At 42.5% G+C, this 24,569-nt stretch overlaps 1 protein-coding gene across 4 annotated transcripts in view; it reads right to left on the bottom strand.

The window, feature by feature from the left end:
* Positions 1-190: 190 nt before the first annotated feature.
* plat (plasminogen activator, tissue type) overlaps positions 191-24,569 on the bottom strand; it is a 46,689-nt gene continuing 22,310 nt past the window's right edge. For 2 of the 4 annotated variants that reach the window (XM_062961441.1, XM_062961442.1), the window contains 14 exons: positions 22,419-22,610; positions 14,066-14,184; positions 12,955-13,009; positions 12,414-12,545; positions 11,816-11,929; positions 11,357-11,531; positions 10,278-10,369; positions 9,873-10,044; positions 8,500-8,585; positions 7,083-7,272; positions 5,075-5,211; positions 4,352-4,492; positions 2,941-3,089; positions 191-1,597 (listed from right to left, as the gene is read on the bottom strand). In XM_062961441.1, the coding sequence (XP_062817511.1) occupies positions 1,439-1,597; positions 2,941-3,089; positions 4,352-4,492; positions 5,075-5,211; positions 7,083-7,272; positions 8,500-8,585; positions 9,873-10,044; positions 10,278-10,369; positions 11,357-11,531; positions 11,816-11,929; positions 12,414-12,545; positions 12,955-13,009; positions 14,066-14,131 (1,668 nt within the window). In that variant the 5' untranslated portion in view covers positions 14,132-14,184; positions 22,419-22,610 and the 3' untranslated portion in view covers positions 191-1,438. Of the gene's footprint in view, positions 1,598-2,940; positions 3,090-4,351; positions 4,493-5,074; positions 5,212-7,082; positions 7,273-8,499; positions 8,586-9,872; positions 10,045-10,277; positions 10,370-11,356; positions 11,532-11,815; positions 11,930-12,413; positions 12,546-12,954; positions 13,010-14,065; positions 14,185-15,040; positions 16,108-18,399; positions 18,440-22,418; positions 22,611-24,569 lie in introns of those variants that run through there. The other 2 variants (XM_008121309.3, XM_062961443.1) reach the window with 2 other exon arrangements.

Raw genomic sequence — 24,569 nt, 5'->3', positions numbered from 1 at the left:
TGGGGTTCAGTGTGCTCTCCAGCTATAGGGTGAACTATAACTCCCACTATGGTGAGTCAGCCCCCTCAAACCCCTCCAGTAGGTTGATATAGTCATGGGGTTTTGTGTGCCAAGTTTGGTCCAGGCCCATCATCGGTGGAGGACATTGGCAGGGCCATTGGTGTCTCCTGTGTAGTGAGAGCTATAGCTGTTTGTGGAAGTGGGAGTTTAATGTAATTTAATGCACTGAATATACACACAAGGGACAACATTAAACCAGACTTTTCAAGCATCAGAAGATCATCATTCATGCATACATCCAAAAATGTCAACATTCTTGTGTTAAATACCCACACAGTATAAAAATAATCTCTCTGCAAAGGAGAGGGAAATGTGAAAATGATCCAAAAAAGCAGCTTAGCTGAAATGAGACTTGTTTGGGTCGAAGTGTGGTCCCCATTACTTTAAAAAAAAATAATTAAATAATAAAGAAGTTTTTGGCAATTACATCACCAGAAATCTCTTCAGAGCTTGGAAAGTTTTCTGGGAGGGGATACTTAAGAGATGTGGTTCAAAAAAAAAGAACTTTTCCAAGCTGTGGATCTCTTTTGTACCTCGGATTTTATACTGGCCTTGTTTCTTCATTCTGGGCAGGCCACGAAGTCCGGAATGCTAACCTGCCCTCTTTATGAAATGACTGACCAAAAGTTTGGCTTCCAAATGCTTCTAGAAATGCACTTACAGGACCATCTTATATGTGTAAGTCTCAGCAAGTCCACAAGACTGCGTTTGGTACATACTTGCAACGCCTTCAGCTCCAGAATCTTCTCCGAAACACTTTCTTGTGGAGGAGGGATTGTGTGCAGCTGTATCCGACGTCGGAGTAGTGCACAAATAAACCAACCGTCCAGATTATTGCTTTAAGAGGAGCCCCCAGATGGCGTAGTGGACTAAGTGACTTGAAGGTTGGGTTGCTGACCTGAAGGCTGCCAGGTTCGAATCCCACCCGGGGAGAGTGCGGATGAGCTCCCTCTATCAGCTCCAGCTCCATGCGGGGACATGAGAGAAGCCTCCCACAAGGATGGTAAAAACATCCAAAAAAAATCCGTCCGTCCCCTGGGCAACGTCCTTGCAGACGGCCAATTCTCTCACTCCAGAAGCGACTCAAGTTGCTCCTGACACGAAAAAAAAATTGCTTTAGGAGGGAAGAGGGAGGCTCTGTGCAGCTGGGCCAGGACATTCAGGCTCCCCTACAACTTCTATCATGCCTCAGTCAGCATTGCCACTTGGGTGATTCTGGGAATGGTAGTCCATAGAAAAGACATGTTTCCAAGCTTTCGCCAAGTGTTCTCCCCTCTCACAAATGCCATTACCTCAGTGGGATTCACGTGAGATCAGCGTCTTGTGCAAGCGTCCCTTCCGCCGAGGAGATCCTGGAGCAAGTGAAGGGTGGCGAAGCTTAGGCCTTCATGTTCTCCTGAATCCAATCCAGATAACGAACCACATTTGTGTAGACGCCGGGGGTATCTTTCTTCCCGCAGCCCACGCCCCAGCTGACAATCCCCACGAGAATCATCCGGCCATCTTTTAGGCAAACCAGAGGGCCTCCAGAGTCTCCCTGTAGCAAAGGAACAAAAACAAACCCATGTGCATCATTTGTATAGTTCACTGAAGTCGTGCCTATAATATTCCTAGCAAGGCTGGGCAAATCTCTTCCAAAATGTGTCTGAAACTCCTCTAACATCCAAAGGCAGGCATGATGGCACCATTATTTCATGCAGATCATTGAACTAAGAGTCAAGGTGCAGCAAAAACTTCATGTGCTCAATCTCCCTGCCCTGTGGTGTTTATTTTGCAGTCTATGCCTCTGTTCAAAAGATTTCACATCCCTGTCCCTGTGATAATTGGATTTTGGAAAATTTGTCTTGCTGTGGAAACGAGGATTGGGAATAAGGCTTCTGCAGAGACCCCTTTTCCCCATGATAGTAACTCTTCCAGGACTGAACTTTCCTTCCAAGGGGTAGGTCTCTCTCAATTCCTGTTGTCTCAGCCTATTGTTAACTATGAGTTGTTCATAAGTTGGATGTTTATAACTTGGGGAATGCCTGTAACTGGTATATCACAATGTGTAAAACAGAATATATATTCAATAAAAAGGATCAGAAGGAAACAGAAACTTGGGGGGAGTATGGAAGTTCTAGGACAGTGATGGGCAACCTTTTGCGCTTGGTGTGTCAAAATTCACCAAAAAACCTAGCATGACTTGGGTGGTGTGTCACTTCGAGAAAAAAACCATAATTTCGCAATATGTATAGTTTAAGTAACAAAAATATATAATTGTAATATATAACTGTATTTAATAAATCAAAACTATTTACTACCATTATTTCCATGTACAACAATCTATGGTACCTCTTGCAGTTTCCACGCTGATTTTTCTCTATTCTAGTTTCAATGTAGTCAAGAATAATGAATAATATAATAATATAATAGTAATAATATGATAATTTACTACAACAATAGAATAATCATAGAATGACTCATATATATATATATATATATATAAAATGTAATGTGTATAGTTCCTATGGAGTAAACAACAAAACCACTTGACGAAATCACACCAAATTTGGCCACAAAAGACATAGTCATCCAATTAATCTGCATGCGGCAGCGTGTCAGCAAAAATGGCTAGGCGTGTCAGTGCTGACACGCGTGTCATAGGTTGGCCATTACTGTTCTAGGAAGTGGGATGAATTTGGTATGATTTCATGCACCTTTTTGCACCTTTTCTAACAAACAAAAGTCCCCAAATCATGCCCAATGCTTTAAATATTTAGGGGAGGAGATTGGTTGGGTGACAAAAGCTGGGTCTAAGAGCGGTATGCAGACCATAAGCCACCCTCTGCCCATCCATGCTCTTAATAAGGAGATTTTTAAAGGTGCTGGAGGTGGGTTTACCTTGCAGGCGTCATCCAGTTGCCTGGTGTCTCCCGCACAGAGCATGTTCTCAGTGACAGTCCTGTTATGAAGTTGTTGGGGTTTGCAGAGGCTGTCTGGATACAGCCTCACGTGCCCTTCCTTCAGACGCTCCGAGAAGAAAGGAGAAACTGTGGAGAGAAAGGGAGAACTAGCCACTCTACCTATCTGCTATTTTTCAGTTTGGCAAGATGTCTTTGTTTAGTTTGGAAAACCACGGCACAGATGTTTGAAAAGGAGAAGGGGAATTTTCAGAAGACTTAGGTTTGGGTGGGGAACCATGTCTTTGGAGACTCAAACGGGCTCTAATACAAGGCAGATGCTGTTCTGGTGTAAACACCATTACACAGGCTGATTAATAACTAGATAGGAATCTCGCTCACTGAACCTTTCTTCTAAATCAAATCCAGGAAAGGAGAGACGTTTGTTTAGGGTTTATTTAGCACCAAAGCAATTTTCCAGAACCACAAGAATGAAATCTAGGAGCTGGCCATTTCTATCCTAACACGGGGGGACCTGAATGTTAGCGAGTACAAAGCCATACTGAAGCTGCCCCTTCACAAACAATGTCTACTAGGAAGTAGGGTTGTGCATTCAGGGTAAACATTGGAAATAACTCAACCCAGTTTCTAGGCACATACTCCTCTTTCAATTCCAAGGCATTTTAAGGAGGCTTTCGACTTCCAGGTAAGAAAGAGTGATGACCTCCTGAAAGAAGAGAGTAGTTTTCAGGGAATGAGGGTAAACTTTTTGTTTGCTAGGGGATTAATAAAAAAGATTAAACTGTGATGCCGAAAACCAGGCTTGGAGCTGGGATCGGCTCCCGTTTGCTTTCGTGGCGAGCTGATTTTCATACCAAGAAGGGGGTTCTCGTTATGTGGTCCTAAAGTACCGAAATAAACGAAGGAAACAGGAGAAACGAACTCTGTGCACAACTCTACTACAAAACAAAATCAAGCAGTATTACAATACTGCTCAAAGTATTACAAAGTCATTCCAACACGTTGGTGCCGAAGAAAGCTCAGTCTGTCTTTCAATGGTTACAATTTAAGAATCAATCTTGAGTCGTATGCTGTCTTAGAAAGAACTGCATCTTGAGGAAACAGATAACTAACAAATGTATGCATTTCTTTTAATGCGGTCTGTCTTGATCTTTTGTTGCTTGCCTGAACTATCCTCATATTTGTTTTGCACACTAGAGGGTTGGGTAGCAGTGGGTCAGTTTTTACTTTCTACTGTGTTGTTACTTCCAACGTGAAGAAATCTGCTTAAGCGGCTGAGTGGGAAAAGGAAAGGGCCTGAGGCTGTTAGGAATTGTGGGAGTTGAAGTCCAAAACACCTGGAGGGCCAAAGTTTACCCATGCCTGCCCTAAAGCATTACTTATGTGCTTACATTCCTCATGTTTGCCGTAGCCGGAGACTTCACATTCACTCCACTCAGGCAGCCTGAGCCCAGGTTCGGGGAGGCAGGCGGGGCGAACCGATTCGGTTTCTACTGCACACTCTTCGGACACGGATTTCAGCTTCAGCAGCGCTGGCAAATGAGGAAACAAGAAAAGGAGTGTGAAGACCAAGATCCTAGAAATGATGTTCCCAAGCCCACAAACACGGAAGCAGGAAGGAAGGCCTTACCGATGTCGGGCTGTGACGCAACTGGCTAGTAACCAAATGCAATAAATCACTACTGACCGAGAGGTCATGAGTTCGAAGCCTGGGTCGGGTTAAGCCCCTGACCATTAAATAGCCCGGCTTGCTGTTGACCTATGCAGCCCCGAAAGACAGTTGCATCTGTCAATTAGGGAAATTTAGGTACGCTTTATGCGGGGAGGCTAATTTAAGGAATTTACAACATCATAAAACTGCCAGCAAAACACGAGGAAAGGAATGAGGAAGTACAGCCACTACTGGACAGTGAAGCAACAGCTCCCCCTGTGGCCAGAATCGTGAAGCTGGAAAAAAATATATGTTAAATGCCTCTGTGTCTGTCTATATATGTTGTTTGTCTGTTGGCATTGAATGTTTGCCATATATGTGTTCATTGTAATCCACCCTGAGTCCCCTTCGGGGTGAGAAGGGCAGAATATAAATACTGTAAATAAATAAATAAACAAATTACCAATGTCGTTGTCAAACGTTGATGGAGCAAATGCTTTATGCAAGACGACTTTCTCCACTTGGAAGACCTGTTCGGTGTTTTCAGGATTCACCCGGGAAGTTCTTCCCAACACCACTTTGAGGCGGCTGGTGGCAGTGCTGCGAAACGGAAAAACACTTTAGTGGTGATTCATGAAGTAAGAAGAGAACGTGGTTCTTATTTCTATGTACAATGCAGGTGACAAGTCACTCTTTTTCTTTGTTTGCTTCTGTGCTATATAACCTTTGGGAATCCATCTTCCATTTGCTTGGCCTGAGAGGGACCTGATAGGTTCACCAATTGAGATCAGACTTGATTTGGTCGCTGCCCATACATCTAGATTTGCACCCAGTTCTTGGGCAAAACCCAGTACCTCTTTTCATTCTCCTATCCCTTAAAGCCAACATTGTTGAGCTACTCTACCAATAACAGAATAAGCAATGGATGCAAAATAGGATACATATCAGAGCTCAAAGAACAACTTCAACAAGGCCCCTTCCAAAGTCTGTAATAAATAAAGATGACAATAACAACAATTCCCAGAAGCCTCCAGCCAGCATAACCGTTCTCCAAAAATGTACCGTATATACTTGAGTATAAGCCGACCCGAATATAAGCTGAGGCACCTAATTTTACCACAAAAAAACTGGGAAAACTTTGACTCAAGTATAAGCTGAGAGTGGTAATTTCAGAAATAAAAATAGATACCAATAAAATTACATGAATTGAGGCATCAGTAGGTTATATGTTTTTGAATATTTACATCAAGCTTAAATTTAAGATAAGACTGTCCAACTCTGATCAAATCATTATTCTCATCTTCTTCAATGTAAATGTGCTTATGTATCCTTTTAATAATAATAGAGTAAAATAATACATATAATAATAAATGCAGGAAAATAATACATGTAATTTTTTTTTCATGTCAGGAGCAACCGGAGTTGCTTCTGGAGTGAGATAATTGGCCATCTGCAAGGACGTTGCCCAGGGGATGCCAGGATGTTTTGATGTTTTACCATCCTGGTGGGAGGCTTCTCTCATGTCCCCACATGGAGCTGGAGCTGATAGAGGGAGCTCATCCACGCTCTCCCCGGGTGGGATTCGAACCTGGCAGCTTTCAGGTCAGCAACCCAACCTTCAAGTCACGAGACTTTTATCCCCTAGGCCACCAGAGGCTCCATGTAATAATAAATAGAGTAAAATAATAAATGTAATAATAATAAGATCAGAGTGAAATAATAAATGTATTAATAATAATAAAAAATAGAGTAAAATAAATGTAATAGAAACAATAATAGATAAAAATAATAAATGCAATAATACCAATAATAATAGAGAAAAATAATAAATGTACCATATATTCTTGAGTATAAGCTGATCCAAATATAAGCCAACCAGGACCCTCACCCAAGTATAAGCCAAGGGGGGCTTTTTCAGTCTTAAAAAAGGGCTGAAAAACTAGGCTTATATTCGGCTTAAACAGTAATTATAAACTAGGCTTAAAGGTAAGGTTTTCCCCTGACGTTAAGTCCAGTCGTGACCGACTCTGGGGGTTGATGCTCGTCTCCATTTCTAAGCCGAAGAGCCGGCATTGTCCGTAGACACCTACAAGGTCATGTGGCTGGCATGACTGCATGAAGCGCTCTTACCTTCCCGCCGGAGCAGTACCTATTAATCTACTCACATTGGCATGTTTTCGAACTGTTAGGTTGGCAGGAGCTGGGGCTAACAGCGGGCGCTCATTCCGCTCACGGGATTTGAACCTGGGACCTTTCGGTCTGCAAGTTCAACAGCTCAGCGCTTTAACACACTGTGCCACCACCAAGGGCCCGTAAAACTAGGCTTAAACAGTACTTTTTCCAAAGTCAGATCCAAAACAGTTATTAGTGCTAATGCTCTCAGTCACCAGAAGACCAAGTTGCCTTTGCTTTCAAAGAACTTCCCAGCTGGCAGGAAGTTCGAAATAGACAAGACAGAAAATTTCCCTTACTTCTCCTCCAAGCAGTGGGCGGCTGAGAGGACCCAACAAGAACTGATCAGGATCCCTCCACAGATGAAGCCGTCTGCTTGTCGGGACCTGATGAAAATGGCTGCTTGCCACGGGTGGGACTCGATGTGCGAGAAGAGGCCTCCTTTGATCCGGAACTGGGCCACTCGCTGTCTCCTCAATCCACAGGAGGCTGTCGGTTGCAAAGGGAAGAATTTAGAGAAAACTATGATCTGGTGGCCATGGCTCGCATCTTGTTAGTGACACAGAAACATAGAGTTGGGAGAGACCCCAAGGCCATCTAGTCCAACACCCTTCTTCCATGCAGGAAAAGCACAAAGTACACCCGGCAGATGGACATCCAGCCTCTGTTTCAAAGCCTCCAAGGAAGGAGCCTCCAACACATTGAGGCAGGGAGTTCCACTGCTGAACAGCTCTTCTTAATGTTCAGGTGGAATCTCCTTTTCTGTCATTTGAACCTATTGCTCCATTGAGTCCTAGTATGCAAGCTTATTTATTTATTATTTATTACATGCATTTATACCCCGCCCTTCTCCCTGAGGGGACTCAGAGCGGCTTACATTCTGCCACGAAGGCCATCACAAGCTTCAGTTGTGAGGGTGCATACAGTAGAGTCTCACTTATCCAACACTCGCTTATCCAATGTTCTAGATTATCCAACACATTTTTGTAGTCAATGTTTTCAATACATCATGATATTTTGGTGATAAATTCGTAAATACAGTAATTACTACATAGCATTACTGAGTATTGAACTACTTTTTCTGTCAAATTTGTTGTATAACATGATGTTTTGCTGCTTAATTTGTAAAATCATAACCTAATTTGATGTTTAATAGGCTTTTCCTTAATCCCTCCTTATTATCCAACATATTCACTTATCCAACATTCTGCTGGCCCGTTTCTGTTGGATAAGTGAGACTCTACTGTATGTGTACTCTGTATATTAAAGTGGTGTTGCCTGGACCAGCATTAGACCCTGAGCCATCGGCCACTAGTCTCTGATTAAGTTTCCAGGAAAAAAAACAAAAATAACATAATCAATAGGTTGCTTTGAGTTTTCCAGGCTGTATGGCCATGTTCCAGAAGCATTCTCTCCTAACGTTTCACCCACGTCTATGACAAGCATCCTCAAAGGTTGTGAGGTCTGTTGGAAACAAGGCAAATTGGGTTTATTATATATCTGCGGAATCTCCAGGGTGGGAGAAAGAACTCTTGTCTCCCTGAGGAAAATATTCCTGACAAGCTGGAAATAGGGGCTTCTGGGCACTGGAGGCCCAAACACCTGGGAATGCAGGTTTTAATGTTTCAAGGCACATATCCACTGGTACCTTCGCAGGCCCAGATGCCACCAGTAAGTGGCTGCTGTTCTTGAGAAGACAGAGAAGATACCACTTACAACAGATCGGTATGTCACAGTATTCCCACTTGAGCTGCCTGCCCTTGAGAACGTGGCACCATGGCTGGGTGTCGTTGTCAGGATTCCTGCAAAGACAGAAGCAAAAGTGGATTATTTTAGAGGTTTTGGACATCAACTCTCACCATTCCTAACAATGATTTAGAAGGGATTGTGAGCTTTCCTATGGCACAAAGTGATGGGCCCTCAAGACTTAGAAATGATGGTTCTCTCTGTGAGAAAACAGACCCAATGTGTTGTCGACGGCTTTCATGGCCAGGATCACAAGGTTGTATGTTTTCCGGGCTGTATGGCCATGTTCCAGAAGTATTCTCTCCTGACGTTTCGCCTACATCTATGGCAGGCATCATCAGAGATGAGGCCATACAACAACCCAAAACAGGCTCAGAAAGTGCAAGGCCTCAAGGGCATTCAGGGGAGTCAGAAGTAGCAACAGCAGATAAGGAATCGAGTGAAGAGCTGAGGAGGTCTTCCCATGGGAACCCACCTGCAACTACAGAGATCAACAAAGGTCTTTGTTTACAAATCAGAGCTGAAAATAGATTGTGTCATTCAGCAAAATTACGTAGGAAAGTTGGGAAAGAAATTCACGGGAAACAGAATGATTTCATGGGTTTCTATTAAACAACAAGTTGTTTACTTTACAGTCAGTTCAGGCAATGCTGCGTAAGGGTGAGAAGCTATGCCTGGGTTCTCTTGTTCCTGGTTCAAGTCAAGCTCTGATTTTGGATTTAATATATCCTGGAAGTGTTCTGTGTTCATGTTCATGTACTCCTGTTCAAGTCTTACTAGTTATACCTTCATGATTGTGGACTTATGCTGTATCTGTGATTCCTGGCTGTTCCTGGACTTTACCACCTCTGGAACTAAACAGTTTTGGATTATATATATTTCTTTCCTATTCATTATTATTATTATTATTATTATTATTATTATTATTATTATTATTTTATAGGAGCCCCCGATGGCATGGTAGACTAAAGCCTCATGACTTGAAGGTTGGGTTGCTGACCTGAAAGCTGCCAGGTTCGAATCCCACCCGGGGAGAGCGCGGATGAGCTCCCTCTATCGGCTCCAGCTCCATGCGGGGACATGAGAGAAGCCTCCCACAAGGATGGTAAAAACATCAAAACATCTGGGCAATGTCCCCTGGGCAACCTCCTTGCAGACGGCCAATTCTCTCACTCCAGAAGCAACTTCAAGTTGCTCCTGACACGAAAAATAAATAAATTATTTTTATATGTTTTTACAATAAACTGTTTGCTTATATTCTTGGGCTCCTGTGTGGTGCGATGGTTAAGGGTGTCTCCAGGCCTGGAGTGCAACAACAAGGATAAAGGACGGGTTCTCCTTACCGGCAGAAGTTGTGGCTCCCGAGGCCGAGCTGCTGCGCATTAACCTTTGAAGCAGTGTAGACTTTCTTGGCAATTATCTGGGAGTCCCACCTCAGGCAAGTGGCGCCGGAGCGTGTGTGGCTGTAGCTGCCTCTATAGTCTGTGCCCCTCCCGGAAAAACACGTGTGCTTTTCTGTGGCAAGACAGAGAAACAAAAGAACCATCAGGTTTGCCTCTGTTGAATCAAATCCAATATCAGTTCCATTATAACAACTGCCTTGGCCTTTATGGGAGACACCCAACTGACACTGCTCTGGCTTCCATGACCATTGCCTCGACCTTGACTTATAGAAACTAGCCTTACTCTACTGACAAGCACTGTCCCACTCAGGAATATTCCCAATGCAAACTGGACCTTAAACCTACTGTCAGAGCAAGAAGGGATGCTGCAGTGTTCCCAGGTATATTTTCCGCCTTTGAAGCTGTGGCACCAGGGCTTGTGGTCCTTATCTGGGTTCCTAAAGAGAGAGGGAAAAATATGTATTCTTAAGCCATAACTATTTTGCCAGACTCACTCAAGCTTCTGAATAATAATAAGCAAAATCTTAGGAAGGCTAAAATACATACATTTCATACAATGATTCATAGGCAGATTTGAATAAAAAGGTTTTTGAAAATGGCAACAATTCTTTAGTTCCCAAATTTGTGGACTAAACATAGTATTATGTGAAGATATTCTGCATTCTAAAACTCAAAAGATTGAAGATAATTGATGGATTTATATTTCTAAATCATAATAGAAATGTATATCATTTCAACAATGTGGATATTATATATACACACAGAAGCTGGGTAGACAGTCTACCATATATACATAAAAGTGAATATATATATATGAACTATTAGGAGTTGTAGGTACTGGGATGTATAGTTCACCTGCAATCTAAGAGCACTCTGAACTCCACCAACACTGGACCTGGAACTAACTTGGCACACAAAATCTCCATGACCAACAAAAAAATACTGGAGGTCTTTGGAGGGATTTATAGGAGTTGAAGTTCACCTACATCCAAAGAAAACTATGAACCCAAACAATGATTGATCTGGACCAAGCTTGGCATGCATACCCAATAAGCCCACATTTGAAGACTGGTGGGTTTTGAGGGGAATTGGCCTGGGCACTTTGGAGTTGTGGGTACTGGGGTTTATAGTTCACCTGCAACCAATGAGCACTTTGAACTCCACCAAAGATGGAATTGGACCAAACTTGGCACACAGAGCCCTCCATGACCAGCAAAAACATACTGGAGGTCTTTGGGGAAAAAACACCTTAATTTGGGAGAGTTGTACTTCATCTACATCCAGAGAGTACTGTGAAGCCAAACATTTGTACAGCATGGCAGAAATGCTATTCATTAAACAAATATGGACACAAGACAACATTCTGTTAGAAGAAAGTGAGTGGTCATGTTTGGACGTAAAGACAGAGCAGTCCATTTTCTCACCGGCAATAGTTGTGATTGCCAATCCCCAGCATCATGGCATTTGGCCGGCGCGCGTTGTGCCGCTTATTGATCAAGGCACTGTTGTTCCAGTTTAAGCAGGCAGCTCCAGTCTCAGTGATGCTCCACGTCCCACGGTAGGTTTCTCCGGCATCCTGGTAGCAAGTAGCTTTGGCATCTGAATTAAAGGTGGAAAAAAGTGGTGTCAGTATCGTCCTCTTCTCTCAATTCCCCGGCCATCGGGCTTTGTAAAGTTTTGTGGGGAGAAGTTATTGTGCGGAATGGTCTTTTTGGCACTCAGTATTATCCACAGAATATCCCCCAGCTCCGTATTTCAGATGAGTTGAGTCTCATCCTGTTGACTGGCTTCTGGGCCATCTGGGAGAGCTACGAACACACCGTCTCCTGATGCAGCACCTCTTACTGACTTGCTTCTCACAGCGCTGCATGATAGCAACTCACCAATCTCACAGTGTTTCCCCGAAAAGCCCGGCGGGCACAAACAGATGAAGAGGTTAGATGAGTATAACGGTTGTTGGCAGCGGCCTCCATTGAAACACCGTGGCTTCAAACAGCCTGTTAGATAAAGAACAAGGAGGGAATGCTTCTGGAACATGGCCATGCAGCCCGGAAAACACAAAACAACCCAAAGAACAAGAGTATTTCAGTTCTTTGTAGGCCTCCCGACCTCATGCTAAAGTCTCCATGTTCCCTCCTTGGCATCTCCAAGTAGCATCACAGATACTTGGAGAATGGCATGACCATCCCAATTCTGTCACTGTAACCTTATTTTCCAGCACTAGCTTAGGTGAACATGGAGTGACGCTCTATTTCCTACTCTTTTGGGCCGCAAAATGTCTTGGGTTGGACTGAAACATCCCTCTGACAACATCCTATGCAATCCTGAGGTTGCAGCATAAGGAAGCATTAATGTTCTCTGGCTAAGATCCTTCCCAAACTGCAAACCCAAGGTTTCAATAGGATGAGAGTTAAAGTAGCTCTGCAACTGTATATTGCAACAGAGCTCTACCGTGGTTTCGGATACATATCCAGGACTCACCTTCCACAGGTACTGCATGGCAGGAAATGCCTCTGCTCTCGCACCGACAATATTCAATGCGTCGGTTCGCTTGCCGTAGCCAACTCTCCCTCTGCTGATACACCTGTTGGGTCGTCTGGTCTTTGCATAAAACTATGATCAAAACAGAGGAAGTCCCTTTTAGAAGACGGACCGCACAACATCAGTTCCCAGCTTCTAAGGACCAGGCCACACTCTCAAATCATGGTGGGGAAAGGTATTCTCTTCTGGACCCATTTCAACTTGACTTGTGCTGTCAAAGGCTTTCAAGGCCAGAATCCCTGGGTTGCTGTGACTTTTCCGGGATGTATGGCCATGAATTCCAGACACAAATCAATCAGGGCCAGCTAACACCTCCCAACAAAGGATGCCCCCCAGCAGGAAGCAGCCAGGCTTTGAAGCTGCAAGGCAATTCAGTACTAACCAAGAATGCTAACTGCAACATTCCCACTTGCCTCCAACAAAAAAAGAGTTATTTTTCCCACCCTGGACATTATTCCACAGATATATAAATCCCACTTACCTCTTCTTGATGATGAGGCTCCCCGTGTCCCTCGTTTACTGCGAATGGAAAGCTCCTGCCAAGAGAAAAGAACCTTGTTTGAAAAGAGATTAAAGACATGCCTTGTCAAATAAAAGTCAGTCGCTAAACATGATTTCGGGTGCTGTGAGTTTTCCGGGCTGTGAGTTTTCCGGGAGTTCTTTCTCCCACCCTGGACATTATTCCACGGATATATAAACCCCACTTGCATAGTTTCTAACAGACCTCACAACCTCTGAGGATGCCTGCCATAGATGTGGGCAAAACATCAGGAGAGAATGCTTCTGGAACATGGCCATACAGCCTGGAAAACTCACAGCAATCCACATTGAGATATATTGTCTAGAAAGCGAATGGCATCTTCATTCTTGTACTCAGTGTAATATATTACTATTATTATTATTATTATTATTATTATTATTATTATTGACACAATGACGTTGTATGACACAGCAAACAAGATAGATATGCTGGATTTCGTATCACAAAATCACAAGTCGAACACTTCCCAAGTGTCTAGGACTGTGTGATGTATTTTCGGATGATGCGTGCAGATCCCAGTAGGGTGGCCTTTTGCAGTTGGCAGATCGTGATGTTGTCAATGTCTATTGTTTCCAAATGCCAGCTGAAATCTTTTGGCACGGCACCCAATGTGCCCATCACCACCGGGACCACCTACACTGGTTTCTGCCAGAGTCTTTGAAGTTCAATCTTGATGTCCTGATAGCGGCTGAGTTATTATTATTATTGTTATTATTATTAGCTGCCAGGTTCGAATCCCACCCGGGGAGAGCGTGGATGAGCTAACTCTATGAGCTACAGCTCTACGCGGGGACATGAGAGAAGCCTCCCACAAGGATGATAAAAACATCAAAAAACATTCGGGCATCCCCTGGGCAATGTCCTTGCAGACGGCCAATTCTCTCACACCAGAAGCAACTCAGGTTGCTCCTCACACTAAAAAAAAAATTATTATTATTATTATTATTATTATTATTATTATTATTATGTATTCTGAGCTGCCTGTAACTGATAGGAAAAGCCAAAGTAAAGATACACACACACACATACACAAACCCCTATGGTCTCTTACCTTACACTGAAGTGTGGCAATGGCTCCCAAAAGCAGAAACAGGAAGAATTGCTGCCCCATCCTCATCTGAATGTCTTCGTTTCTGTTCACCGAATGAATGTCTTCTAGCAATCAAGCACCTTCAAACAAAAATAGGAAAGGAGAGAAGGTTGTTTATGAAAATCTGCTGCAATGCTGAAAGCCGTGCGCTGGCGCAAAAGCCCATGCCGGCAAACAGACCGGCTCCTTCAGGGAGGTGTGCTGGCTCCGACAGAAGGGTTTTGAGCACAACAGATGGCGGAGGGCAGGTCCGTGGCCCTTTGTGTGCGCCGAATGCAGAGCAGCAGCTGCAGCCCAGCAGTGTTTACTGGTGGATTTAAAGCTAAGGCTCATCTGCTCAAGTAGTTTAACCCTGTTTCCAAGTGTCATCCCCAGGCTTGTCCCTCCCTCCCTCCTTCCTTCCTTCCTTCCCTCCCTCCCTCTGGCTGGCTGCAGAAAGTAGGTTAGTTGGCCTGGGAATGGGGCCTGTGGTCTTTGGCTCGCTCTGCTTGTCTCGGTCACTGGTGCTTTTACCTCCTTGACTCACTTTGCTTGGCCTCCAACTCAACTCCAAGACGCAGACCCTTTGGCTGGTTTCTCTTGAGTTTCCACTGCCCTGCTATATTCATATTATTCTCCCTCCTTTGCCCCCAAAACAAGGAAACATGGTTGCCGCTGCCAGATGATCAAACAGTGGAACCTGAACTTAAGAGCGTCTCTACTTAAGAACATTTTGAGTTAAGAGCAGTCACTCAGCCCTTGTTTTGCTTTGACATACGAGCAGAATTTTGATTTAAGTGCGAGAGCCAAAGGGAGCAGAGTACAGGGCTTTAGGACTTCAAGAGAGCATCCTCTGGGCCTCGTGCCTCATGCTTTTGTGATGTCTCAGGCACCTTTGGCCCCTGATCCCACAGGCCATTGCTGATCAAATTGAAGAGGATTTGGGTTTTTTCCCACCTCAGCAAGATTCAATCCCTTTCCAGATGTCTCCTGTTGACATTGCCGTGCCAGAGCCAATTAGGAATGCCCTTGAGATGGTGCCGGCTCTTCCCGGATCTCCGGGGAGTTTGGAGTTTGATAGAAGGGCTACTTTCAAAACAGACCGCTCTCAAAGACAAAATTTACGGAGAAGTGTGAGATTAGCAGAGCGAAGCGATTGTGGCTAAGCCAGTTCTCTTGGGAAGAATTGGGGAGTCAAGCACCTGCTTTGGGGGAGCTCTTGGACTTCAATAAAAGTTCTGCGCAGAGTCGGCCATGACCTAGGAGGCGTCTACGGACAATGCCAGCTCTTTGGCTTAGAAATTAACTTAATGTCAAGGGGAAACCTTTACCTTTACTTAACGTTATTCTCTATGACTACTGATCCGATTTTACCCGGCCATTTAATACAGATGGCATTGCAAGGGCACATCCCTGGTATGCTGTTTAACTGTGGATTTAGTGTGCTTGGAGTCATGACGATTGCTCTGCTCTCAATCGCTGGGGCCCGGCAGATCTGCTGGAATGCTGCCTCCTACACAACCTTTTGTCTCCTTTATGTTTTGCTGTAAAAGCAGTGCTGTGGATTTCTCCTTTGGAATGTCCTTCCCTGCCCTCAGGAAGGTTTTACCGTCTTTCTTTGCTGAACTTCAGGCGCATTTCAAGGACTTATTATTCCCGCCTGCGTTAATGCCTTATGTATACTCTTGCACTCTCAACTGCTGCCATCTCGTTTGCTATTCTAATGATTCATGCAGTGAACATTGTTTGCTGGTTTTGCGGTTTGAGTCAAACTGGAAAGAAAACCAAGCCTCTTGCAGTGTGCTTTGTGAAGGTTTTCACCCCAAAATGAGGCGAAAACTGAATTAAACAAGGCTTAGTAAGCAAAGAGCCATTGTATAAGGAGTTGGACTGGGAATGGTTTCATTGCAGCATTTTAACTTCGGGGGGGGGAGGGGGCATTTTGTTATACAACTGTGCAAGAGCCAGTATAGTGTAGTGCTTTTCCTTCTTTCCTTTTTTTCTTCTTTCCTTTTTCCCTTCCTTCTTCCTTCCCTCCTTCCCTCCCTCCCTCCCTCTTTCTTTCTTTCTTTCTTTCTTTCTTTCTTTCTTTCTTTCTTTCTTTCTTTCTCTCTTTCTCTCTTCCTTCCTTCCTTCCTTCCTTCCTTCCTTCCTTTCCTTCCTTCTTCCTTCCTTCTTCCTTCCTTCCTTCCTTCTTCCTTCCCTTCCTTCCTTCCCTCCCTTCCCTTCCCTTCCCTTCCCTTCCCTTCCCTTCCCTTCCCTTCCCTTCCCTCCTTCCTTCTTTCTTCCCTTCCTTCCTTCTTTCTTCCTTTCCTTCCTTCCTTCTTTCTTCCTTCCCTTCCTTCCTTCCTTCCTTCCTTCCTTCCTTCCTTCCTTCTTTCTTCCTTCCCTTCCTTCCCTTCCCTTCCCTTCCCTTCCTTCCCTTCCCTTCCCTTCCCTCCTTCCTTCCTTCCTTCTTTCTTCCCTTCCTTCCTTCTTTCTTCCTTTCCTTCCTTCTTTCTTCCTTCCCTTCCTTCCTTCCTTCCTTCCTTCCTTCCTTCCTTCCTTCCTTCCTTCCTTCCTTCCTTCCTTCCTTCTTCCTTCCTTCCCTTCCCTTCCCTTCCCTTCCCTTCCCTTCCCTTCCCTTCCCTTCCCTTCCTTCCTTCCTTCCCATTTTTACTGGAGTGGGACCCCAGGCAGTCCACATAAAGCAGCAATTAAAAACATAACAATCCAAAATTAAACCCAATTAAAACTATAACATTAAAACAGTATAAACTGTTGGTGAAAATAGAGCAGGGAGAGAGTCGATATTGCATCTTGCAGAAGGGAAGAAACTGCATTTCTGACAACTGCTGAAATTTGGGCATCCAAACTCACTGCTCAAATTTGGGCATCCAAACTCGGTGTTGAGTCCAGGAGAACATCCAAGGATGTTAAGGATCCTGTTTCTATTTCCTCACCATTATCCAATTTATTACTGACAGTGGTCAGCTGTCGTATTCAGTTCGCCCCTCCAAAGAAAACTGGAACCACTACATGACGGAGAACCAGAGTCCCATCCCAGAGAGACAGCCCAAACGATACCATGGCTAATGGAATTGAAAGCAACTGAAAAATACCCCTATGTCAGTCATCCACCAAGGTGAACCAAACTGTCTCTGTCGCATAAGCAGATTGAAATGGATCTGGATAATCTGCTTCATCCAGGAATCCCCTGATCTGGGAAGATACCACATGTGCTCGGATCTTCTAAATGTGAAACTAGGACTCAGGGAAACCCAAGTTCAAATCATTCCACCTTGGAAAACCCTTGGGCATGTCACTCTCTTTCAGCCTCAGAGGAAGACAATAGCTGAGGCTGGATGGCCATCTGTCGGAGGCTGGATGGCCATCTGTCGGGGGTGCTTTGAATGCGATTTTCTGCTTCTTAGCAGGGGGTTGGACTGGATGGCCCATGAGGTCTCTTCCAACTCTACTATTCTATGATTCTATGATTCTCCTGATTGAATCTTGCCAAGAAAGCCCTGTGATGGGGACACTATAATGCAGAGTCACTTTGAAGGAATATAATGACAGCAAAGTAAGCAAATGAATAAATAAAGTGTAGATAGGCTGCCGTTTTGCAAGGGACACCAAAAAAGCTGTCCCAGAGATAGAGAAGCCATTTGTTTGCAAGTGGATTTTAGTCAGCGTTTTTTATTATTAGTGCTATGCAATCATGAAACCTGTAAAATTCCTTGACTCTCTGAAGCATGGAGGACTGGGCCAAATTTATGCAGCTCTCCAGATGTTGTTGGAATACAGGTCCCATCACCCTTCACTAGCAACGCTAATAGTGAATGTTCCTGGATATTATGGGCCCATAAAATCTGAAGAACCGTATAATTCCCACCCGGATGTAAAGTATTTGATAATATTCCCTAATGTGCTGTGGATTGCTTTCAATCTTCTTCCAGACTACTGACATCTACTAGTTGCTGATACTTTGCCTGGTTCCTAGATGGTTCCATTGAACAACAAGAATGTTAAAAAGAGATAAGCTATCGAACTATATCCACATGGCCAATGCCATGTGAGAAATACAAATGTGTTTACACCGTCAGAATGCAGTTTAGCGGGCACATCTCAAGGGTACAGATGGCTGGAAGAGGCCAACTAGAAACTTTCTGAAGCTCTAAAAGAAATTGATTCATTCCTTCACTGGCCAAGGAACATAAAAGCATGGTCAATATGGTAATATTTGAAATTAATGTGATCAGGACAAAATCACAATAGTATATCCGAAACTGTCCAGACAATCAGTTTTATTTTACACAATTTATTTTAGGACTAACCTTAGCATCCGGGTCCAGGCGCAGATCTTTCCTAGCCTTCCTGCCAGTGAGATTTTGAATCAGTTTCCTTGTTAAGACACAACTAAGAATCTTGTGACACCTTAATGATTTACACACTGATTTTAGCATGCTACAATAAAACGCTGCAGCAATAACAAAGAGATTTGTAGCAATTTAATAGCGATATATCCAATACTTTTCAAGTCTAATTTCTTGTTCTGAGATACTTCTTCCCTGGCATAGGATTGAGAGGTGCTAGCTGGCCCTGACAACCATCATGTCAGACTACACAGAGAAGCTGTTGATATCCACAAACATGTGGACAATTTCAACAATTTCAACAGTAAGGAGGAAACTATGAAAATTAACAAAATCTGGCTACTGGTATTAAAAAAAACTCTAAAATCAGGAAAAAACGGGAACTCCTGACAGGAAACAATCAGGGCCACCTCCCAACAAAGGATTCCCCCAGGCAGGAAGCAGCCAGTCTTTGAAGCTGCAAGGCTTTTCAATGCTGATCAAGGTGGCCAATTGCAACATTCACACTTGCCTCAAACAGACAAGAGTTCCTTCCACAGATATATAAACTCCACTTGACTGATGTCCAACAGACCTCACAACCTCTGAGGATGCCTGCCATAGATGTGGGCACAACGTCAGAAGAGAATGCTTCGGGAACATGGCCATACAGCACGGAAAACTCACAGCAACCCAGTGATTTCAGCCATGAAAGCCTTCGACAACATATTGTCACAGGCATCTTTGTTGTTTCTCCTCCTAACCGGAAATGTCAGAGTTTGAAGCAAAAGACTGTGGACCTATCTACACTGCAATAATCCAGTTATCTGATTTGAACTGGATTATATGGCAGTGTAGATCCAGCCTTTGCACACTCTGCCACCACAAGCAGTAAGTAAACTGATAAATTTATCCCACTGATAAATTTGCAGATACAGGGTCAAATCAAAGTCACGAAACTTCTATTTTTGGGGGCAATGCTTCGGGTTTTCTTTGTCAAGATTTCCAAATATAACCTGGTTTTAGAAAGAGAAAATAGTACTTCGAAGCCACCAGAAAGGAGCCAGTGTTTGTACGTCTTTAGTAGCTGCCTTCAAAGGACTACCGGTCGTTGGCAAGAGTTTCCATAGGAATTGGATGTCTTTTGAGAAGTTCACAAATAGACTCCAGGCAGAAGTTCTCCTTTGAGTGTGTTGGCTGAAGTTAAGGAGGAACACAAACAGAAAAGAGCTACGGTTGACATTTTCTTAAGAGGATAAAGGTTGCCCCCAGCAATCAGTAACTGATGAGGTACATTTTATAGGAAACCAACCAAAATCCTGGCAACAGCTTCCAAACAGGACGCTGTGTTAATTTCTTGCAGCGAAAAAAGAAATGAGAACTCTGTACAACTTTCCAGACCAACGTATTACAGCAAATACTTCCGTGGAGGAGGCTATTAATGAACTATATAATGCTGCGCTAAACTTACTAATCACTTTATTCCTAGTTATTGCATTTTACACCACTAATGAAGACATAAATAATGCAAGAAACACCACAGATGTTGCTTATTACTAATCTGATGCAGTTTGGAGGATTCATGAGCCATGAGAGACACAAAGCAGACCCCAATGTCCATCTTCTCTAATTGACAGGAAAGGAGTTTTGCATTTCATGAGTTATTACTTTGCATTTGATCACAACTGCTTCCTGTCAGTGCCATTTGCAGAAGTGACATATAAAGTAGCTATATTCAGATATTTTTAAAAATTATTCTAAGGGGAAGCCAATTTTACTCTTTCACTTCCCACAAGTATATTACTAGTGTTGTTGTTGTTGTTTTGTTGTCGAAGACTTTCATGGGCGGAATCACTGGGTTGCTGTGATTTCCGGCAACATATAGTAATACTTTTGTTTCCTGATGATTCAGGCCCCTTCTACACTGCCAGATAATTCAGGTCATCAAAGCAGAAATCCACATTGTCTGATTTGAACTAGATTTCTGGTATGTAATCCATTTCAAAGCAGGTAATTTGGATTTTATACCGCAGTCTAGAAGGAGCCTCAGAGTGTACCAAACCAATACAATTATTGTCATTGTATCATTATGATTATTGTTATGGGTTGTACAATCCATATCGCAAAATGCAAAATACAGTAGTCTTGCTTTTATCCAACCTTTGCTTATCCAACATTCTGTATTATCCAATGCAGTCTTCCTTTTAGTAGTCAATGTTTTTAATACATTGCGATGTTTTGGTGCTAAATCCGTAAATATAGTACAGTAGAGTCTCACTTATCCAACACTCACTTATCCAACGTTCTGGATTATCCAACACATTTTTGTAGTCAATGTTTTCAATATATCATGATATTTTGGTGCTAAATTCGTAAATACAGTAATTACTACATAGCATTAATGAACTACTTTTTCTGTCAAATTTGTTGTATAACATGATGTTTTGGTGCTTAATTTGTAAAATCATAACCTATTTTGATGTTTAATAGGCTTTTTCTTAATTTCTCCTTATTATCCAACATATTCACTTATCCAACATTCTGCCAGCCCATTTATGTTGGATAAGTGAGACTCTACTGTAATTACTACATAACGCAACTGTGTATTGAACTGCTTTTTCTATCAATGTTTTGGTGCTTAATTTGCAAAATCATAACATAATTTGACATTTAATAGGCTTTTCCTGAATCCCTCATTATCCAACATTTTCACTTATCCAACGTTCTGCCAGCCCGTTTATGTTGGATAAGCGAGACTCTACTGTATTTCCAAAGCCCAAATTGTCAAAAGTGGTCCCATCTACACTGCCAGATGATGATGTAGTTTGAAACTACATTATATGCTCAATGTGAACTCATATAAAGCAGTTCAATGCAGTAAAACTACATTATATGAGTCTACATATATCTCTATGTTTATATGGCATTGAATGTTTGCCATTATATGTGCACGCTGTGATCCGCCCTGAGTCCCCTTCGAGGTGAGAAGGGCGGAATATAAATACTGTAAATAAATAAATGCACTAACCATATAATGAATTGGATATAGCTGTGTAGATGGGGCCAGTGACATCTTTGCTTTTTTGATGGTTCAATGTACACAAAACTAATTTTAACAATGCTCATTATATCATCTGGGCCCCTGGTGGTGGCGCAGTGTGTTAAAGCGCTGAGCTGCTGCACTTGCAGACCAAAAGGTCCCAGGTTCAAATCCCGGGAGCGGAACGAGCGCCCGGTGTTAGCCCCAGCTCCTGCCAACCTATTTATTTATTTATTTATTACAATATTTATATCCCGCCCTTCTCACCCAACAGGGGACTCAGGGCAGCTTACAATAAAACACATATTAAAAAATTGTACAATGCACTATAAAACAGTTAAAATTATTAACTTACATTGGACATTCATAAAACACATTCTAAAATACAGATGGTATTTTAGTAAGTTCAGACCCAAGATCTATCAAGGAGCCATTGAGTCATGTAACACTACACAGAGGCAAGCTTAATACCTTCGGTTCTCCAAGATCTATCATCACCTAGCAGTTCGAAAACATGCAAATGTGAGTAGATCAATAGGTACCGCTCCGGCGGGAAGGTAATGGCGCTCCATGCAGTCATGCCAATGGCCACATGACCTTGGAGGTGTCTACGGACAACGCTGGCTCTTCAGCTTAGAAATAGAGATGAGCACCAACCCCCAGAGTTGGTCACGACTGGACTTAACGTTAGGGGAAAACCTTTACCTTATATCATCGTTATTATTAGTTTGAGGATCCCTTATCCTGAAATCCAAAACTGCTGAAAAGGGTAGCCGAGACAGGGACATCTTTGCTTTTCTGATGGTTCAAATGTGCACAATTTTGTGCACGTTTATTTGACCAAGGTTGTCCCTTATCCCAAACTATTCCAAAACAATGGTTCAAACATGCACAAAACTTGCATAGGATGACAATGGCAAGGGATGGATCCCTCTCTCATGCACAAAAGGATGTATATTACCTGCTTGCTTGCTTGCTTGCTTTCTCCTCTCCTCTCAGCCAAGGGGGCAAATGATGCTTCTTCTCTCTGCTTCTCTCCTCAAAGGCTCTCTTTGTAATGCTCTGCCTCAAATAAAGGCAGAAGGGAGGCAGCGGAGACGGGGGCGGTGCCATGGTTGTTCTCCTCCTCTTTCTCTTTCTCCTTCTTTCTTCTCTTGAGGGAAAGAAAATGAATAATTTTTTTAAATGAGGGAGGGAAAAGGGGAGGCAAAGAAGACAGGAAAGAATGGAGAGAGATGCCCCAATTCCTGCCACAGACCCAACATGGCCAACTGTGAATACTGGTGGAGTTTGGGGAAGATTGATCCAAGATTTTTGGGAATTGTATTTCACACACATCCTTCTAATGGGAGCAATCATAAAAAAAACAACAACAGGAAAGACTGAGTCCCCCCCACCCCCACCCCGAAGAAATATTTATTATTAATTTATTTAATAATAAATTAAATTAAATTAAATTACTCTCCTTTCGGAAGAGCCTTAAGAGCCTTAAGACCTGGCTCTTCCAAAAAGCCTTTGAGGGTTAATTATTATAGGGTCGATTTTCCTGCCCATCTAATAATAGGTTGCCTGGCCACGATTATTTTGCACTTTATTGATTTTTAAACTGTGAAATTACCTCTACCACGCTGAAGTTTTTCCCCTTGGCCCAGCTCCGTGTTTTTAGCCCTGTTTTTAACCATTTTATGCCGTGCGCTGACATTTATAACTGTTTATTGATGTTATGTTTTTATTGATGCGACATTGTTTTATTGCCGATCTTGTTTTATTGTTTTATTGCTGTTATTGTATTGTTGTCGGGCATGGCCCCATGTAAGCCGCTCTGGGTCCCTCGGGGGAGATGGGGCGGGATATAAAAATAAAGTTATTATTATTATTATTATTATTATTATTATTATTATTATTATTATTTATTAGACTTGTATACCGCTACTCCCAATTTGGCTCGGAGCGGTTTACAGAAATAGATTAAAACAATACACTTAGCTTTAAAATAACAATAAAAACAATAAAAACAAGAATAAAAACAACAATAAAAACCGACATAGCCCCGAGTTTTTCACCCATTGAAAGCTTGTCGGAAGAGCAAGGTTTTGCAGGCTTTCCGAAAGGCAAGTAGGTCTCGGATAGTTCGAGTTTCAACTGGCAAGGCATTCCACAAATGAGGGGCTACATAAATAGCATAGTATATGACCAAACTGATACGGTAGAGTCTCACTTATCCAAGCTAAATGTTATGTTGTAATTACTGTATTTATGAATTTAGCACCAAAATATCACAATATATTGAAAACATTGACTACAAAAATGGCTTGGATAATCCAGAACCTTGGATAAGCGAGTCTTGGATAAGTGAGACTCTACTGTATTACATAACATCCAAAAACAAACAAAGCCAGGTACCCAAACTAATATAATAATATAGTATTATTATACTATAATAATGCTATATTATAATAATACTATTATTATTATTATTATACAATAATATATTATTTTTGTAGTCAATGTTTTCAATATATTATGATATTTTGGTGCTAAATTCGTAAATACAGTAATTACAATATAACATTACTGCGTATTGAACTACTTTTTCTGTCAAATTTGTTGTATAACATGATGTTTTGGTGCTTAATTTGTAAAATCATAACCTAATTTGATGTTTAATAGACTTTTCCTTAATCCCTCCTTATTATCCAACATATTCGTTTATCCAACATTCTGCTGGCCCGTTTATGTTGGATAAGTGAGACTCTACTGTATATATGCTATAGCAGCAGTTCTCAAACTGTCCTCCATGGAGCCCTCCTTTTTTGGTCCCTGTGAGAATTGGATTTTGGAAAATGTGGTTTATTGTGGAAACAAAGATTGGAGATAAAACTTCAGTGGAGACCCTTTTTCCCATGAAAATAACTCTTCCAGGAGTGGATTTTTCTTCCTTCAGAGGGATAGATTTCTCTCACTTTCTGTTGTCTCAGCCCCGCTCTTAACTAGGAATAATTTGTAAATTGGATGTTTATAATTCAGGTATATCAAAGTATTACTCAATATTAATTTTCTGTTTCATACTGTTATGCACTAGCCATGGCATCGCTGTCAAAATACTTAAACC

The sequence above is a fragment of the Anolis carolinensis genome, unplaced genomic scaffold (assembly GCF_035594765.1).
Source record: "Anolis carolinensis isolate JA03-04 unplaced genomic scaffold, rAnoCar3.1.pri scaffold_8, whole genome shotgun sequence".
Classification (NCBI taxonomy): domain Eukaryota; kingdom Metazoa; phylum Chordata; class Lepidosauria; order Squamata; family Dactyloidae; genus Anolis; species Anolis carolinensis.
The sequence above is the reverse complement of the archived record's forward strand: the minus strand, read 5'-3'. Positions and strand labels throughout refer to the sequence as shown.